Genomic DNA, 21535 nt, shown 5'->3' with positions numbered 1-21535 from the left:
CTCTGGTTTGTTGTTATTTAATCACATTCAAGAAGATGGGAGCAATATGTTTGTTAAACCTCAGTTTCCTTTATATGTGCATATTTGCTTCAATGGTACAAAATAAGAAACTAAATGCCTATGCATTCTTACATTTTGCAAGAAGTTAAACAGCAAACTTCTACCTCAACTCTGAGGCATAGGAATTTTTAGCCCTGATCATATTAAATTGGATAATGCCTACCCAATAATTTTGTTTTCCTGTATGCATTATAAATTAATACTTTTTATGAAATTTGTGGCATAACAAAGAGCATTCGTACTGTGATAATAAAATTCACATATCTGGCACATGATGGTGGTACTTCAATACACACTCATGCATTGCTATAAAGCAGAATTGTAGGGTACTCTATTATCGAAAATGTCATTTCTCAAGCTATTTGTATAGTTTCTAATATCTGGTGATAATACTGCACATGTTATCACTGAAACAGGACTGACCGACACTTAATAAATTAAGACTTACCCAGATCTAAGTCTTCTTTGCATGGTCTTTGAGAGAATGGTGTATTCTTATAAATAGCATCCAATGATTTTTCTTTCACCTGAGCAACTGTATCACAGTCTAAGACCTTTACAGGTGTTTCAATATTTTCTCCTGGAGGTTCTAAACCTGATACGTATGCAGTTTGCGGAGACATGGATACATATACAGTCTGAAATAAATAAATGGAAAAAATATATATAATATCTGTATCACTTAAAATCATGAGATAGAAAGTTTTTAACCAGTACAAAAATGTATTTTATTGAAATTGACCAAACTATTAAAAAAAAAAAAAAGATTCAAAGCCAATGTGTTTGTCCAGCAATGACACATGGTATTAAAACTTGGAGTCTTACTAAAAGACAGCTAAAATGATTGAAAACAACACAGCAACCTATGAATAATACAGATAAAAAAAAAACTTAGTGAATAAGGAAACAAACAAAAGTAAGAATGTTTGACAACAGATGGATAATGAGAACAACAGAATGGATATCAAAGACCAGGCGAGTCAACAATAAGATGGAATGATGAGATAAAAAAATATCATGGACATATTTTTGCATAGAGAGGTACAAGATAAGATAAAATGGAAGAAACATCAGACATTCATCCAACAATGGGGAATAAAGCTGTTGATGATAGTACCATAAAGAGGTTAAAGAATCGTAATCATAATTCGTAAATGAATGTAAAAATGAGCAGAGATGCTCATGTTGACATTCACACATTCATAAAAAAGATATATTTTTATATATCTTTCACTACACCCCAGCTGTCAATTATTGTAACAGATCCTATTTTAAAACAATTGTAGTTTTTTTTTTTTTTTTGTAGAAACAGATTAATTACATGAAGTTTAGAAGCAATGAAGAAAATGAAAAGGCTGAAAAATTATACAGATTCAATTTAATTTCACACAAAAAGACAATGTGAAAGGCAACAATTACAGAGCATGATGATATCTGATAAAGCAAACCTTAAGATCTAGCTTTTTCTTTCCTTCTTTCTTTGTTTTGTATTTGAGAGAATGGCATAGTCTTATAAATAGTATCCAATGATTTTTCTTTCACCTGAGAAAATGTATCACAGTCTAAGACCTGGAAAGAATCCTTAATTGAACAAAAGTATTGATCCAGTTAAAAAATGAGTGATCCACAGCAAAATCTGCTCTCCAGTAAGCCTTGTCTCCATACCATTTGCCAAAAAAACCCTTCGGGAAGCCCATAAAAGAAAAAGAAAGTGTCCCAAAATAATGGTTTGTACAACCAAAGGCACCAAATTGTGCAGTAATACATTATATCAGGGGTTGGCAACCAATGGCCTGCAGGCTATATGCGGCCCAAACATGCATTTTTGGCAACCCATAAAAAGTTGACCATACTTACATGGCATGTGGCCTGTAAAATTTTATCATCAAAAAAAGACGTTATGGACATTTCAAAAGGACGTTATCTACTACTCGAGTGTTAGAGTTAAGTAGAGGTGCTGTGCTAAAAAGATTTTTTAATTTACATGAAGAAACACATTTTCATGATGGAACATGAAAATATTGTCCCACAACTATTGGATAAAAAATCGATTATGTCTTCTCTTGCATTTATAGTAGACATTACAACTACCTTAATGAATGTAATTTGAAACTGCAGGGCCAAGGTAAATTACTAGCATTTCATAAAAGCTTTTGAAGGCAAACTATGTCTGTTGAAGAAATATATGATGGAAGAAAATCTACATCATTATGTATGTTGCAAATCTGCATCTACAGTTGGATGGCAAACACAAAAGGAAATTTTTGTTGGTATTATTGAATCACAAACGGAATTTTGAATAAGATTTGTGGATTTTCATAAAAATAGCATCGAAATGCAATTATTTTTGCACCCTTTTAATGTCAACATTGATGATGTACCAAACCGACTACAAACGAAAGTTTTGGAATTACAACACAATGAAACATTACAGAATGCATTTTCATTAGAAAATATCCAAAAATTTTATCGATGCTTATAAAAAAATTTGAAGAATCAGTTTCGCAAAGAAGATGATAGTCACATTTGGAAGCACATACATATGTGAACAAGCATTTTCTTCCATGAGTTTTAGAAAAAAATAAATTTTCTTCTCGACTGATGAATATTTGCATGCTTCGATTCGAATTTGCACCTCAGGTTATAAAGTGGATTTAGATGATTTGGCTAAGGGAAAACAATCACACAAGGTTCATTAAGCAGGAAGACATACATATTGTGATGCATAAACTATATTACTTTGTTTTTACGTGATAATTTTTCATTGAGTTTCATTTTCATGCATGTTCCATATCTCGTATTTTAAATACTTCTGCGTTTTTTAAGATTGATATAATCAAAATTGATAACTTAAGTATTTTTTTCACTCACTATTTTCTATTAATTAAATGCTTGTGGCCTGATTATTAAAAATAAAAGTTGAATATGGCCTGCGAGTCTGAAAAGGTTGCTGAACCCTGCACTATATGATTTTAAACTTAACTGAAAAACATTTAACAGATTCAATGTTAAAATATATCACAAAAATATTCAGGTTCAAGGAATGGATTTAAGGAACATACAACTATTAAAAAAACAAATACTTGTATATTTATGGAAACTACACATATAAGGTACATATACCTGCTCTAATAGATTTAAAGTATTTGTTTTGCATGTTTTTATTCTGCACAGTAACTAATATGTGGCTCCAGATTACAGAGGTTAACTCATTTAACTGATTCAGAGATCGGGTTGGACTACCTTAGTGATACAGAAGATCACCAGAGATTCCACAATCATGTCTGGTGGCAATTAACTTTTTAACCATAATTTATTGTTAATTGGTCGAGAAAAAAACTGTAACTGTATTCAATATTTATTAATACTATCATATTAACTCCAAGAGTGTAAAACTCATTGCAGGTTTATGCATTTTCTACACGTTATGGAAATGCATTCCACACATTCACCAACCACTCATTAAGCAGAAAACTGCTCCTCACTCTCTCTATATACTGAATAATCCCTTCTGTAGTAATTCAATACAAATTACCAACAACTTACACGTCTATCATATTACCACTACCTATCTACCAGGCTCTACAGAGGGCATTCTCTCAATCTATCCTCATTATACAACCACCTTTTTAAGAGCAGATATTCACTTCTCAGTGAATGGAGAGCAGGTGAAACTTCAAGTTAGGGTATAGTAAAGCAACTCCACAGACGACCATCAGATAGCACAATGGACTGATAATGGAAGGTCAGGAAGTTCCCTAGACCAATAGCAAATAATCCAGCTGCCATTACCCTGTTAGATGATGCCTCAAAGGAGTCTGAGAAGAGATGCAAGGAGGCACTGTGAAGCCACGAGTTTGTGAGGAGACAAGTCCAGAAGTCCTAAACTCTTGTATTGCATGACAGTAGTCTTTAACTCTTCTGAATCATTAACCATGTTGTTGTCTTGTCCTTTGAAGAGTCTTAGATATTTCCATGTGTTCTTTGAACTGCTTTGGCTATGGTGATGAGTTTGTTCGTATAGAGCTATTGTTCAGGATTAGGGTCTATTGCTTGCTAGGCTGCTGTAATTGCTGAACAGGTAAAAATGTGAGTGGGTGTCAGTTCAGTATTAGGGTAGTTATTGCAGTTTCTATATGTTCTCGTATCATCCGTATTGATCTTCATATCATTAGCCATGAAAAGTATCATAAATACAAAAATAAACAATTAAAAAAAATCAAAATAGCAATACATTGAAACTCAATCCTTTCACTCAATCTCAAAACTTCAATTCAGTGTATAGCTTGGAGGTCATGAGTAGCTGTGCATTCATATCTTACAAGTGATATTCCGCACTGTTTTTTGATGTCAGTTTGGTTTAACACATTTGGTTTGTGATATTTGACAGTAAATTGTATCTGAGAGATACTGCGACCTCCGATGTCAGTATAGTATGGTTTAGTTGTTGTTGTTTTTTAATTCTTTGTTCAATAATTTCTAGATTGTGACTGAAAATAAATAAACCATTATGTATTACTGAAATAGAGAGCCAAAGGCTTATTTATCATACATGTCATCTAGGAGATGTGCTTTACATCATGGAAAATACTAAGGAAAGTAATCTGGAGCTTACTCCACCTTGACTACGAGTTGCCCATCATTAAGCCAAGGAAAAGAAATAGTGCATTCTTTAATTTTTCCCATTACTTTATAACCTAGTTTGGATAGGACGTGCATAACCAGTGCTACTTTGAGTTTTGTCAGAATCATATGACCCATTTCTTTTCAAATTTATTGAAATTTTTTCTCAGTATGCTTGATGGAAAGAAGGAATGAAAGATATTTCCATTCTGTATACAAATGAATGCCCTTTTATCATCTTCACATATGAGACTTAAGCTCATGATAGGTTTTAATTATGATAAATACTCTCCAAGTAATAAATAAAGTACTAAACAACTTTCACTGCAAGCACACAAAGTAAAGGCCATTACATGACTTTGAAGGAGCACAGTGTTAAGTATTTTTTTTTAAAATGTACATCTCAGTTTTTAAACTTATCCTACATGTAGTATACTGTGGGCTAACGGTTACATTATCTAGAAAGACTATTCTAGAGAGACCAAACATGGTATTTTTTCAAGCCATTTCAATAAGCAGACAGGCAGTCTCACATCAGGCAATGAAATTCATCTTCTGCCTAAAGACTTTCATAGCCATCCATGTCATAATAGTATTTAAATCGACAGCCTACTGGTTGAAGAACAGGTATGCCATCCACTTAGCTAAACAGACTGTAGCAGTGGAGTGTGGCAACATTAACAGTATTTAAGTGGAAGATCAAGATTTAAGGCAATAAATGGAATATTACCCTTCTTGAACATGCATAATTTACAAGGTGCTACATACAGTTCCTGTATTTGCTGCCAGAGGCAAGATGGCAATATAATTTCCAACAGGCAGTACTGCAGTGCTTCGTTATAAGTTAGTCAGTTGAGTGTTGCCACCGAAGCTTCTGGTGTTTTTTGTGAAAATGCGATTTAGCTGATCATTTATTTAAGTTCATTTATCAAGTTCTCTTTTAAACTTAGTAACATCACTCTAGATGTCTCTAAAATATACAGAGGCAACGTAATGGGACCAAAAACTTTCAAGTGGTCGTCAAAATTCAAAAAGTAGATAAATGTTAGTTAAGGATTCTTGTCATACATCTTTGAATTGGACCGATAACAATGTTTAAGAAATGTCAAAGATGCATGTTATATCACAGAACAAAAAGCTGGTATGTCAAGCCTGTCATACTAAAAAGATGAATATACTAAGTGTATGAATGAGAAGCGGATTTTTTTGCATAGAGAGCAGAGGGTATATGGAATGAATTGCTAGTGGTAGTCAATGCACCTACATTGATAGAATTCAAGATGGCATGAAAGCTTGTAGAATAAAGGACCTTAAACCATGGTTCCATGGTATGGTGACTACATCCTCAATACAAAACAGTAGGCTTATGTTTTTTTTTTTTTTTTTTTTTTTTTAATCCCATGGTATTATTAGACCAGATCATAGAGGTCAAATTCATGTATTTTATACAGCACTTTTTCTGGGTTGTTATAAAGTTCACATTTAGAAATATTCATACAATTTAGTAAATGCATTGCTGATGCTTCCTTGATGTTACAGATGGGGAAGACTTTTATGCCATCGCTCAACTTGATTGGTCTTGTTTGGCCGGTCTTGAGGTGAGAGATCATGGTAGTGGCATAGCAATTAAACTTGGAGTTGATGGTAGCTCCTGGTTTTTCTGCTGAATACCAGTGGTCAGTCATGTCCTGAAGAATTGTTCTTTTTGTTTTCTTTTTGAGTGGTTTTAAAAAGATGAAAATCTGTGGTATCACTTGATGTTGCAGCCATTTTCATTTCCCTTTAATCCCACATGGGATGGGATTATTATTTCGGAATCCTTATGTAGTTTGTTTATGTTTTTTGCTATGTCTCTAAGTATTTCTTGATGGCTAGTGTAGCAGTTCTTAATAGTCTGAAGGGCTGCTAAGGAAAAAATATACTGTGAAAAATATACTTTCCTTTGGGTTATCCAAATGTTGCAGTGCTGTGTTAATGGCTATTAATTCTGCATGGTATAAGTTGCATCCAATACTGTTAGTTGTTTTTAGTTCTATATTTTGAGAGCCATAGATGAGTACGCCACTCCCAGAATTGCCATTTGGATTTTTGGAATCATCTGTGTAGATCTTTATTGAGTCAGGTCCATATTCCACTTTTTTGAAAGAGCTAATGATCTCAAGATTTCAAGGTTTTCTAGGCTTTTTTTCTCATGTTTCCCTATTTCCAAACTGATAACTATATTTTTCCTGTCTTGATTTGGAGGAAATGCTGGGTAGTTGGCTATTTTATTTGGACAATCCAAGGGAATTTGATTTTCCATGATTTCATGCATCGTTGATTTTTTCTTTATTATGTTTGTGGGTTGCCTATTTTTAAAAAGTTCACTTGTTCTATGATGTGCAAGGTTGGCTCTTTTTTCTACAAATTTAGTAAGATTTTCTTGCCACCTAATTTTTAAAGGAACAAGGTTGGATTTGAATTCTGATATTTTTCCAGGAGTTGTATTCCTTAGTCCACATATGATTCTAGCTGCATTTTTCTGAATTTTTATAAGCTTGTCTAAACTGATTTGTGATGTTTGCTTATGTTATAGCCTGAAACTATACCAAATGCTCACTCTGTGAGCATTTGTCACATTTTAGAGACATCTAGAGTGGTTTAAAAGAAAACTTGTCACCGCTAAGTGTCGATTAACCTTTCTTAATTATAACAGAATCTTATAATTAAGAAAATTATAACAGATAATTTTCTAATTATAACATTCTGTTACCAAATATTGCCTTTATGCTGTTGTGCAACTTCATGTAAAAAGTAGTCCCATGAATGAATAAAACAACTATTCCCTTTACGGATTTTCATTTCACACTGATTTCTACCAGATTAAGCATCACAAATCACAGTGTGAGCTCTCTCTCTCTCTCTCTCTCTATATATATATATATATATATATATATATATATATATGTGCAAGGTTGGCTCTTTTTTCTACAAATTTAGTAAGATTTTCTTATTTAATTATAATTTAACTATTTAACTAAAACAAACACATGCAAAAATATCACTGAATATTAGTTCCCATGTATTTCAACTCCAGCATGGGCAGAAGAAAGACACACACTGAAAGATTTGTGACTTTTCACAAGTCCCCCCCCCCCTCTAAATCTGTAAACATTGCTCACATTCAAATTGCATTAAATTATGTTGACGGTAATATATCAGAACACAGAAAGATAAGTAAATAATTATTTATTGACTTATTGCTGATATTTCACTGGTGTTATAACCAGCATCTTCAGAGCACAAATACAGATTGTCACAGTACGTGAGACTACAACAACATGGTGTAATAATGGGACTAGTTTGAAAAATTGTAGCAACAACACAAAGACTAAAGTCCTAATTAGGCACCCTCTATGTTAAAAAAAAAAAAAAGAGAGAAAGCAGGTACTAGTTATGTCTTAAGATGACTGTCTCCCAAATCTAAGGCAAATTTATACAGCCATATTTGTTAAGATTCTGAGTATGCTTCGAGGCTTCTGTTGCTTCTAAGAATAATCTCTCTCTCTGACTTGTAAAAGCTTCCATGTAGTACTTTTGTTTTTTTCCAGTTGATCCTGTGTGCAGGGATATCCAAAGCATGGTCTGCTAGGCCTGACTTGCATAGCGATAGTGCCAGATGTATCTTTTATGTTCACTGATGTCGGATGTCCACAGTTCTTCCTGTTTGACCATAGCAAGCTTGATCACACGAGCAGGGAACTTCATAGACTCCTGGATGTGATAAAGGAGGGATGCTGTCCTTGGGTGAATGGATGAGAGTTGCTAATTTGACACAAGGTATTCAAACCATGTGTCAAATTAGCAACTCTCATTTTAGTATCAAATTAGTAATTTTTTCAGGGCACATATCACGAATTCGATGAAACTAAAAGATCAGATAATTACAATATTATCTGATCTATAAACACTACTGGCCTCGATATTTTTTAAAATTTAGTAATATTATGCACTACACTATGTTAAAATATCAATGGAGAGCAAACAAAACAATACCAATAAAGCTGATGAGGTAAACTGTCATTATTATTATTATTAGACTTCCATGGAGCTGCTAGACTCACTGCTGAGGGTCCTTCCATTCTACAAACAATATGTTTCACCTTGAATTCCTTCACTGTTGGCTATTTTCTACCTACTCTGGCATGCATTCTACTCACCACTCTCCATTATGAAGTGGAGAAGTAAAGAATTTACTTCTCATAACATCTTTATACAGCATTCAAAGATGATCTCACTCATGCATGTGCAGTTTCTCAAAGATGCTCTCATCAGTTAATGACTTATGTCTCAAAAGACAGCCAACTCTTCAAGTCATGTTTCCAGTTTCCATGATTCATTGTTCTAATACAAACTTAGCAACCTGCCTCTGGATATTGTCCAGCATTTCCTTATCTCCGATATCCCATGGACTATCACAGTAGTTCAACTGCAGTCTCATCAATGCTTGAGGGTGTTAATTGGATATGACTATGAGAAAGATTTTACTCTATCTTTTTTTGGGCATATTTTGTTTCGCTTTCCAAAGATATTTTGAATATCATGAAGTAGAAAGTGCACATTATTAAGGTGCTGCAACTGATGTCAGCTGAGATTTTAGCATTGCTATGATTACATCGAGATGTCAGGATATGCAATGTAAGTGTTTAACATGGTAACTGCTGATTTGCTTAATTTGTGGTAGGAAAATGCCATTTCATCCATTTAAGATCAGTCAACTCAGCTTCAACTGATAATATCTGTAAGAAGTTCCTTATCCTTTGACTGAAAAGAGCTTGTGTTCAAATTGAATAAAGAGGATGCATCATTCTTTCTACTTCCCCATAGAAGCAATAGAAAGAATGATACATCTAAGTGAACAGTGCAGATTACTCTATTATGATAAGTAAGTCACACAGTCATAGTTCTTAACTTCTCATAATTTTTAATTCTCACCATTTTTAATCAATCATTAAATGTTGTTGCTTATTGGTAGGTATATCACAAGAACTAACACCATTAAAAAACATCAGACTTAACAATATCTTGGAGATGATCTAGTTATTATTTAAAGTATTTAAAATATTTGATAAAAACTAAGTATTTAAAATATTTGATATTTTAAATACTTACCATACTTTTATATTCTATTGACTGACGAATAAGCTTTTCTTCTGATAATGAATATCGTGCTTCACTGGTAATGGCATCAACTGGACCTTTATCCACCTGTTGCTTAATCGCACGATAAAGCATAAAAAGTGGTTCTCCAGCACATTCCTATGATTTTAAAGAATAACTTTTTTTTTCCCTACAGTTTTATTTAATACATTTTATTTCCAATTTAACCATATTTCACATACAGAGTATAAATTAAGATTTTTTAGTTTAGTAATTTTTATAGATCATTTGGTATCAAAATATGACAGTACTGAGTTAAGGAGGGCAATGATAGCAAATGATTTCATGTGCAGGCTGTGTAAAAGATATGGATGCATTTGATGGCAGAAAAGACTGCCATCAAAGACTATATGAAGGATGGCCTGCACTTGAATTAATTTGGCATCAGAAGCCTGGAGAAATTACTTCTTGGTATGAGACCTAATGCAGAATGTCAGGAAAACTAGATCATCAAGGGAGGAATGGGAAAAATGTATTGAAAGTTTAGCTATGGTATGCAAATGCGATAAAGATATGAATGTCTTCGAACATGGTTATGTATGTGGCGAAGGGGTGGAAAAATATGCTTTAGGTTCGGACCTTTTAAGTATGTCTGTGGAGGGAAAAGAGAAAATTCTAGAACAAGACCAAAAAGATATAAAGGGACTGAGTTGTTGCTTTATTGACTACGATGTGGCTAAGATTGCTGGCATTAGTGAAACCTGGCTATCAGAATCAAATATGATAAGTGAGATTGAGTGTAATTGGTATACTATTTTTAGGAATGACAGAAGAGATAGGAGGAGGGTGTTACTTATGATATCAGATGACTTAAGTCCAGTTAGGTAGAAACAAGAAAACAACGATGGTAACAATGTCCCACGTAGCAGTGAGTTTGCGTCTATCTGGTGTGAAGTGGAGGTTAACAGAATGAAATATATGGTGAGGATGTTGCTACAGACCTGGTGGCTCAGTTGTAGGGGAAGAAGAAATGCATCACCACTTTAGCCTTATGGGTACCAAATGAATGATCATTATGGGTTACAAATTTTCCAAACACTGATTGGGTAGAAGAGAAATCTCATGATAAAAAAGAAGAGGAATTTATTGAATTGTTATTGAATTGTTTGCTCATAGTGTCAGAAGGGGTCTCTGCCAAAAATATGGCTATTTTACCAGTGACAGTGATCATGTTGTACGTTCTTGGGAAGTATCTAATTGTATTGATACTCCAATTAAAACAGGTAACATTCCGACTACAAATCTGGAAATTATGATCAAGTTAGGAGAATACTATCTTTGGTCCCATGGAATCAGTTACTGAATGGGGAAAATGTCAGCAATGCATGGGAATCTTTGAAAAAGTGTTTAAATGAGGCAGTATCTGAATGTATCCCTAGTGTTCAAGGAATAAATAGGTTGGGAGTGAAATGGATGTGCATCCTATTAAGCAAGAGATCCACAAGAAGAAGATGATGTGGAAAGAATATCATGAGAGGAGTTATGAAATATATAAAGCTCAGGCAAGAAAAGTAACGAGTATTGTGAGGAAAGCTAAATCTGAGTATGAAAAGAAATTCGCAATGCAATCCAAAAGAATTTTATTGTTATGCCACAAGCAAAAGAAAGAATGAATGTGGAAGAATAACTTCATTGAATGTAGATGGTACTCGAGTGTCAGAAGCTAATGAATTAGTCAGTTAATGAGTGCTCACTATATCAACCAGGTGTATGTAACATGGTGCACAGTGCTACTGCTATACTGGATGAAGAGTTAGAGGTGCATAAAAATGAGGTTGAAGAGCTGTTACATAACCTAGATAAGAATTTGTCTAGAGGGACAGATGGAATATCAGCCGTTTGTAAAGGAATGTTCAGCCAAATTGGCTATGCCTTTCACATGTTTGCATAACTTGAGTCTCAGCTCAGGAATGATACCACAGGAATGTATGATAGTTCCATTGTACAAGTGTGGTGCAAAAACTGATGTGTCTAACTACCGCCCTATCAGTATCTCTGGTGTGGTAGTGAAGGTGATAAGAACTCGCATGCAAAAATGGGTAAACAAACATGCTATACTCTGCAAGGAACAGCAAGGGCTTACTAAAAGATGGTCATGTTTTAGCAATTTACTCATCTTTTATAACAATGTTATGGCCGAGTTGGATAAAGGGAATGGATACACTATGATAATGTTCGATTTTTCTAAGGCATTTGATAGGATACCAAACGAAAGGCTGTTGCATAAACTGGAGAATATGGGATTGGAATATAAACTCTTACTTGGATTGGGGATGGTTGACACAGATATCAAAAAGTGGCATACAGTGGGTGTGAATCTGCCAGATTTAAAGTGACCAGTGCTGTACCTCAGGGTTCAATCCTTGGGCCATTATTGTTCAATCTATATATTAATGACATCAGACAGGATCTAACATCAGATGTGCAATTGTTTGCCGATGATGTGAAGATAGGCAAGACAATCAAGGATGCTACTGATATTCAACAATTATAAAATGATTTGAATAGACTGGAAATTTGGGCAAACAAAAATCAAAAACGAAAAACAGTTTAATGTTAGTAAGTGTAAAGTTATGCATTTTGGCGTGATTAGAGTTCCAGCAGCATATTATATTAGCGGGGTTATGCTACATGAAATCAATGAGGCAAGGAATCTTGGCATACTGGTAGATAGGAATTTAAAGTTCATAGGTCACATAGCAAAAGTTGCAAATACAACCCAGAGGATAATTACAATGTTGAAGTGAACCTTGACATGTTAGGATAAGGAAGTCATTTTGCCTCTTTATAAGGATTTGATAAGACCACACCTGGATTATTGTGTGCAGATTTGGTCTCCCAAGGTTCCAAGGGGATAAAGAAGCTGTGGAAAGGGTGAAAAGAAGAGTTACAAAGATTATATCCAGATTATGGGATTTAGAGTATGAGGACAGATTGCAAGTATGTGGATCGTAGACTCTAACAGGAGGGGGGGGGAGGGAGAGAGAGAGAGAGAGGAGTGATGTGATAGAGGTCTATAAACTTTTCAATGGGTGTTATAGGATATCAACTAATGAAATTTTTCGTTATGTGGAAGGTGGGGAGAACATGGGAGCATCCATGAAAGTTAAGTTTGTTCACGGTCATGAAAGGGGTAAGAGCTAGGTTTTTCTCCCAGAGAGCAGTGAGTGAGTGGAATAATTTGCCCTTAGGGCTAGTTGAGTGCATCTAGTGTGAATGAATTTAAGGGACAGTATGATAGCTGGTTTGGGTGATTTATAGCCTCCCTTGATGAGTCCTTGACTCCCTGGAGGTCTCAGATAATAATAATAAAAATATCTAATAATTTTCTGAAAACATTCAGATGAATACAGATTTCATAACAGAGGTATCTATTATTATTATTATTCCAAGAGACTTATGTATTATTTTTTCATTCCCATGAGCCTTCACCATATTTTTCATAGATCTATGAAAAAGCTCTTTTACATTAATCTGGTACCAACCTCTCATCAACTTATGTATCATTCATACCTTTCATTCTACTATTTGTCAGATTCTGCAGATGATATTCCCTTAAACCTAACATTCTAGACTTGACACCAAGTTGTTCAACAAACTGCTCTCAAATGATACTGGCAATGTGGCAATGCAGTAACCTGTGCAAACTGAAAAGACAGTCACCGTGAAGGGTTGTACCTAATCAGTCACAATGGATAGGTAGTTTTTAGCATTCATAGTGTAGTCTATGAGTATCAGGGGTTCCAAAAGATTCCCAGGAAAACACCCCCAATACCAAAATGCTACCAACTTCTGCCTGTTTCTATCCTTTTCCCAGGTTTTTCATCTAATACTCTACCTACTGTCCACAAAGAACTTTTTTTTAAAGTCTTCAATGGTTCGATAATATTTCACAAGTGAAAACTAGATAGCAGTTGTTGATGATTAGACATAAACATGGATTCTTGACTGGGCCTACTTTGGAGGACCATATGGAGGAGGGTATATTTCACTGTGGTCTGGGAAACAGTAACATTTATCCCCTGACTAGATTCTATGGTCAGCCATTCCATAGTTTTTCATCTATAAGCTTGCACAAGGTGGAAAAATCTGTGCTCATCATAAACATCATTAGATAATAAAAACAATTTTTTTCTAATGTATCTTTATTTAATCATTTCCTAGGCCATTTGATTGCTTAAAAAGTAATCCATAGTAACTCAAGGTAGATTAATAAAAAGAAAACAAAAAAATCACAGTTTAATTACCAAATAAATAAACTGAAAACTCATTGAATTCATTGAATGAATAAATTTAGGCAAACTGCATTTAGGCAATAATATTAGGCAAACTGTCATTTTCTTTCTAAGATTTTTTTGTGATGTGAATTTTGTAAGAACAGAATATTAATGTATTCATTGTCAAATACTTTATCCCTCCACCCAAATGAGAATACAAATTTTTAAAATTTTAAATATCTCAAACTAAGTTTAGTTTACATAAACATTTTCAAGGAGATATCTAAAAAATTAATCAAAACAGAGAATATATATATATATATATATATATATATATATAAAACATGCAAAGCCACCTGATCATACATTTATGTTAATTATCATTATTATTACCCAGGTTGCTTCCAAGAGTCAAGGACTCACTGAGGAAGGACCTAATGGATCATTTGAAAATTGTCAAACATGTACTCATAATATCAATTAGTAATCCATTCTACAAGCTGAACACATGCCACAAGAAGAACCTAGACCTCACAATGGTTCCTACTTACACTCTTACTCAGCTTCCAGATATGACATTGCAATCTCACTGCTGCTACAAGTTGTTACAACTCAGAGCACAAGTTTTTATATCTCACTTGTGTCTACACTGCAAGATCCCCCTTATCAAGTGATATGTTTCTATTATATCTCCTCTCCTCCATTTATTACTGAAACTTTGAAGACTACATTGCTTCAATCAGTTCTCATATGTAACATTCATTCCATAGTCCAATTATCATCATGGTTACCCTCCACTAGTTCTTAATTGTCTCATTTCCTTTTAACTCAGGTGACCATATCTGAACAGAGTAGTCAAGATGGTGTCTTATTAAAGCAATGTAGAGCAGAAGAATAACTTCCTTATTCTTATAAGTCAGTGTTTTTCTTCAATAATGCATTCAACTGACGTGATGACATAAACACATTAGCAATGTGGCCATAAATTTTAACTCTCACTCTTTTTCTACTATTATTTTTTCAGATTTCCAGTTTCAGTGAACACTTGTAGCAGCAGATCAACTTCAACTGATTAATATGCATGAAAAAAAATCAATGAAACTCAAATACAGAACCTTGAATCTTATGATACTCCAAGTGGTCATCCTCCTCCTCTTAAACTTTGACCCTCCATAAATTACTCATGATACCTGTCAATCAGCCACTCTCCTATTCATACAAGCCTATTTTGCATACTCATCCTTGTGAGTTTGCATATGAACTTCCGGTGAGGAATCCAGTCAAATGCCCTCGAAAAATTAAAACTACTCTGTTATTCTTTTTATCTGAATTAGCAGTGACTACTCTAAACTACAAGCAAGTTGCTAAAGCAAAACCTATAACAGAGCTATGCAGTCATCTACAGAGGAATGAGTTGCAACTACTAACTCTGGATGTAGATCCCAATTAATCTTTCCAGCACTGATCCAGAAATAGTGACTGGGCTATAATTGGATGTTCCAGTCTTGTATAATAGAATTATCTGGACTTCTTACACTTATTAGGAATTGTGCTCATGTTGAGACTCAAGTAGAATAACATCAGAGGTAGTGATAATTTTCCTGTGCATTTCTTCAGCATGCAGGCAGATATCCCATTCTATCACACACTGCTATGTTCAAGTAAAGTTCTTGCAAGAGCTTAATACCACCAACTCATCCACCTCTATCTTTTCATTTGGACCACATCAGCATTCAGATAGCTTCATGGGCCTCAGATGTAGAAGTTATTAAAATGATCATTTAATAACCCAACGGACACATCTGATAACTTTGCTACCTTCCACAATCACAAAGGTTATTTTTAATAGTCATTTTTCCTTTTCCGTGCCACAATGTGATAAAATTTGCTTGGATTTAAGCTGCCTGATATTTTATCAGTCTATCATAATCACTCTTTCTCTCCAAGTAGAGGCAGAAGCTACATGCATATGCAGATTCTCTGATGCTCTTATTAGATCCAATATTCTTCTCTTTCACACTGTGCCTCCTCTTGGATACATTTTTTGCCTAAATCCCCATAATATCTAGTCCTATCTATATCCATAAGGTTAATCTAAAGGTGTTTTTCATTTGGTTACAAATTTAAAGGAAACTTGCCAGGAAATCATATTCTTGTTTAATCCTTTATCAAAGTATAAACTAACAAAGTTTGAGCATGAAGTATCTTCACAACTAGGCTACTTGTATACAGTCTGATGACTTCACATTAATTGCCTCAACATCCCATAATGCAAAGCATACATTCTTTCAGACATGTATAATACTGTGCATTATGGAAAGGCATACTGCCAAGACTGGTTTTGATCCTTTACTGAGGTGAAAGGTATAGTGCATTCATCATAGGCCTAGAACAATGAGCATAGAGGTGCAAGAGAGCTTGATAGTATTAGGAGAAAGAAAAGACAGATGGATAGTATGAGAGACAGAAAAAATGCTTCAGCTCTTTTATATCATCATGTACCTAAATAATCAAAAAAGCCAATTGAAACTAAGATTCAGAGATGACTGGTTAGCCTATCTAAGTTAACCAACTTGAGTTGGTCTTCTGTGTCTGGGATTGCTCACCACTTTACGTAAGACCACAGTGAACTAAGAGGATGGAACCATTTAAAAAAAAACTATCTAAAATAAAATCAGACAGAATTTTATCTCCCCCTAGTGAATATCGCATAATGTGGGTAGTGTACACCACCTAGCCAAAAATCAGGTATTTCCCAGAATGTTTCTTCTAAAAAAAAAGTTTGATTGAACAATAAAATTTCCACAATACAATATTGTAAAGTATTTGTATGTTATATTGATGGTTTTCAAATCTGTGTTTTTTTTTCTCTTCTAACTTTCTATAAATGATATTTTAACTCATTAATTGTAAAAATCAAAATTCTCTTTCCATTATTGACTAGTGTGGGGTATTGCAAAAAACTGTTCTGTTGTAAGTAATGGAATGCCCAATAGGTTACATAATCTATTCCAAATACAAGGGCAAGAAGGCAGTTGAAGAATGCATGGTCTACTATTTTCCATCTGTGACAGATTAAGTTTCATCAGTGGGAATCAGACCCTGAAGCGATACCATGATTGAATTAATGCAGAAGGCAAAGTAGTATATGGCAAATATACTACTCATATCGTGTTGAGGTTTAATGGAGTACTGACAGCATTAAGAAAGGATTAAAAACTAATTTTAATGCTTCCAATATATCATCTGTTACTGAGACCCTGAAGATGTCTAATAGGGAGTACAAATAACACCTAACACACACACACACACACACACACACACACACACACACACACACACACACACACACACACACACACACACACACACACACACAGATAACACAACACTCAACGAATCACAAATTCTATGATGACTTTAAAGTCATATCAAAATGGTGCACTCTATGGAGGCAGCCTACGATGTAAATTGGGACATCTGATGATTAATGTTTTCCAAATAGAGAGTGTCCGCTAGAGGGCCAGACGGATGGTTGTGTTTTCAGAGAGCTCCCGAAAGCTAAGTACAATTTTGAGTAAAAATTAGAATATAGGTTAAAATCATAACGTAATATTGCCTAATTTTGGTAGCTTGTTGTGTCTGTGGGATTTTGGTGTGAATTCCGTTATTTAATTTAGTATATAATGTTACGTTTCATAGATTTGAATATGGCGCCAATGCGACGTAAGATAATGGCGTCCAAAAATATGATGCCATTGTTTAAAAACTATAATGTGAGAGAGTTTGTCCAATGTGATGTGTGTGGGATGTATGCATTCCTGAATGAGGCTGGAATTTGGATTGAAAGTGGGAGAATGTGCAGAAAGTGTAAGCAAAGTGAGGAGTTGAAGTATGTGTCAGGTTGTGAGATAGTTATGGTTGAAGAAAGCCAGAATGTGAGTGAAAATAGTGGCTTGATAGGGAATTGCGATGTACAAGATGGCAATGAGAGCGGTGATCTAAGAAAGAGTGAAAGCAACCATACAGAGAGAGAAAATGGTTTAAATGATAAAAATAATGAGGAATTATTTGTAGGAAGTGAGATCGCTAGGTTGCGCACAGTGATACAAAATGCGCAGCGGCAATTAGAGCACCTGCAAAACTCTTTCCAGAGTGATTCGGCTAACGTAAATAAACAGCGTAAGAATGAGAGAGTTTCTGAAATGAAGGAAAGAGTGTTGTATGGTGACTCGTTATTAAGAGGGATGATAGATGGCAGTGTAACTAAATCGTACTTACCGGGTGCGAAATTTAAGGATGTAAGTGAGAGTATTAGAGTGCAAAAACAGAGGGTGAAAGAATTAATAATTATGCCGGGTACGAATGAATTGAAAGGTGATAAATTTTTTATGAGAGAGGGCTTGAAAGTATTGTTAAAGGTAGCGAAAGAAAAGAGTGACAGAGTTAGAATGGTTAGTCTGTTGCCGCGGTATGACAGAGAGGAGTTTAGAAGGAGGGCCATAATCGCAAATGACATTATGCGTAGGTTATGCAGACGGTGTGGTGTGGAATTCATGGACGTGTGGAATGAGTTTGAAGGGCGAAAGGACTTATACAAGATGGATCGCTTGCATTTGAATGGACTTGGTGTGCGGAGACTGGAAAGAGTGTTGCTGAATGAAGTGAAAATGGATGTGCAAAACCAGGGAAACTAGAACTACCAAGGAGGGGGGGGGATGGATATGCAGACATCAGTGAGACAGATGACTGTAAGAATGTATATAATGTACCCGAGTCAGCACTAAGGACAAAAAAATGGGTCATTTAGAATAACGCATCAATATAGGGGTGGGACTTAGGGATCACTGCATTTCATGTATACTAATGCCAGGAGTATTAGGAACAAGAAGGAAGAATTTTTGGCCTTGACTGGCTCTTCCTGGCCACAGGTTATTGGCATTAGTGAAACATGGCTGACGGAAGATGATATAGTTAGTGGGATAGAATGTGTAGGTTACAATGTGTTTAGAGGGACAGAGAGAATAAAATGGGGGGAGGGGTATTATTGATGATAGCTGATGAACTGCAGCCAAGGAGAACTGAAGTTGTATCGCAGGATAGTGAAAGGAGCTCATTTGAGGCTATTTGGTGTGAGATTGAGACTGGCAGAATAAAATATACAGTTGGGTGCTGCTATAGACCAGGTGATGGAATAGATGGTGGAGATAGTATGCATAAACAAATTGATGAAATGAGTGGAAGGAGGGTAATTATTATGGGGGATTTTAATTATGGTAACATTGATTGGAAGGAGGAGAGGACACATGTGAGGAAGGAAATGGATTTTATTCAATTATTAAGGGATAACTATCTGAGACAGCATGTAACTGAAAATACATCTTGGCTCACCATGTAATAACAGCAACATGCTCATAACCTTCTGCTCTTCTTCTTTTTTTTAAAACAATATTCAGCTACTTTAATATTTTCTCTCGCACCATACTTATCTCCTTTCAGGTCAATTGTTCCAATAATACAATCATATCTTCCGTTTGTTCTGTTTCCTTGCCTGTAAGTTGTAACATGACATGACTGGGGCCTAAACAAATACTCCAGTCATCACAACTCTTCACATCTGGAAAGTACATGTTCATTATTTACTCATCTAACACACCCCAATCACAGAATCCCTGTGCATTATTCTTTCTCACCATTTACTATTGGTTCACCTCCATTCCCTCATATTTTGTTTCCTCTCTTAGCTTTCAAGATACTGATTTTCTGGTTTTTCCAATTCTCGTTTTGCATTATAAAGTTCTAGTCATAGACTTTTATCATGATACTGTATTCAATATTTTTCTTCTATCACTTCCATATTAACCATTTCACACACACCACTATCACTACCATGCATACTACCACCTTCCTTCATACTTCAAAATTTATCCTAACTGAAAAATCCTATAAATGCCATCTAGAATATTTTTTCCCATTATCTTACTTTGGACTAAGAAAATATACAGACATACATTTCTAATTAACTGATGGCAATTTATAATGAATTTTAACTAAAAATTTCCTTAGTCCTACTGACCTAATAAAAATATTAAGCAATTTCTTACCCTGAGAAACTTGTAAAGAAGAAAAGTAAACCATGAAGACAGCATCTTTTCTGCTACTGATTCTGTCCTAAGAGATAATTAAAAAGATTTAATAAAAAAATAGTAAAAACATTTTGTATGCAAATGAAAAACTGTTAATCAACACCTGTCCTGGAAATTAACATTTAGTGTTTCTAATTTTCATTTCATAAATTAATATGTGGCTATAAAATAGTCACATATTAATTAATTTATTTCCTCCTATAAAATAATAGGAGAAAAAAAAAAGTACTTTTACTGATATATTCTAATTGAGTTTATTCCCTTCAAAATGATCACTTTGGAATTCTATTTAAACAAAGCAGTATTCCAAAACATTTCTGGAATTTCATCATCTTCAAAAGTCCTGATATGAACCTTCAATGAACGTAGATGATAGTAATAATGTAAGCTTATCGTGTAGTGCTAACTGTCTATAGACAACTTTTCTCCAAATCAGCCTGATATTTTTAGTCAGGACTCCAATATTGCCAGATCTTATATCTCAGTCTTCTAAGGAATTTTAACTGTATCAATCCACCTAGATCTTGGTGTTCCTCAGGGTCTTTTTTCCCTTTGTTACACTTTCCTCTTGATTCCATTTAAGTGACCATACCACCTTAGATTAGCAATGATTATATATTCCTGAATGGTAACAACTTCAAGTTTTATCCTCATATCTTCATTTTTAATATGATTCTGTACCGATGCTTTCAGTTATCTAATTTTTCTCATAACTCTCATATTTGAGATCTGTCATCTTTGATCAACAGTTTATTTCTAGTTCACCTCTCAGATTCATAAGTTCAAATTGATTTAAACAGTATTATTGTCGTTTAGGACTTACAGATGAATCAACTAAGCCTGTACATTATATCCATAAACTGCATGTTTAAATGCTGTATTTGCATAAAGCTACATTAGTGTTTTGACTAAATTTCAGTAATTTGCCATAAACAAATGTTTAGATAAGGGACCCTCTGGGACCTCTCTCTTTTCATGCTCATCCTGCTTGGTGTTGTTGCTGTATTGCCATAAAACATGCGGCTCAGAATGACTGAATGAAGGCCATGGAAGAGGAACCTTGCACAAGATTATGGTTGACACTTACCAAGAGGATAGGTGATCTATGGTATACTGGAAGGAGAATGGGTTAAGAAAAGATCAACAGTATTAAGACAGATATCTGGTCTTCTGGTTAGTAGATATTAGATCACTGTTTTCAGCAAACATTTCCATGTCTCTTTCACTTATGAGCAGATACCCCCCCCACCCAATTCTGTTTTGTCTTCTATGAGTTTTCTATGCCACTGA

The 21535-nt window shown here is 34.6% G+C and overlaps 1 protein-coding gene across 1 annotated transcript in view; it reads right to left on the bottom strand.

The window, feature by feature from the left end:
* Positions 1-21535, bottom strand: part of LOC150100648 (plexin-A4-like) — a 707214-nt gene that overhangs the window by 132620 nt on the left and 553059 nt on the right. Inside the window, 3 exon segments of the mRNA XM_090401991.1 lie at positions 509-698; positions 9835-9981; positions 20204-20270. Coding sequence (XP_090258117.1) covers positions 509-698; positions 9835-9981; positions 20204-20270 — 404 coding nt within the window.

Source organism: Typopeltis vanoorti, chromosome 12, assembly GCF_054136105.1.
Source record: "Typopeltis vanoorti isolate ZY-2024b chromosome 12, IOZ_Tvanoo_1.0, whole genome shotgun sequence".
NCBI lineage: Eukaryota > Metazoa > Arthropoda > Arachnida > Uropygi > Thelyphonidae > Typopeltis > Typopeltis vanoorti.
This window is presented reverse-complemented; position numbering and strand designations above follow the sequence as displayed.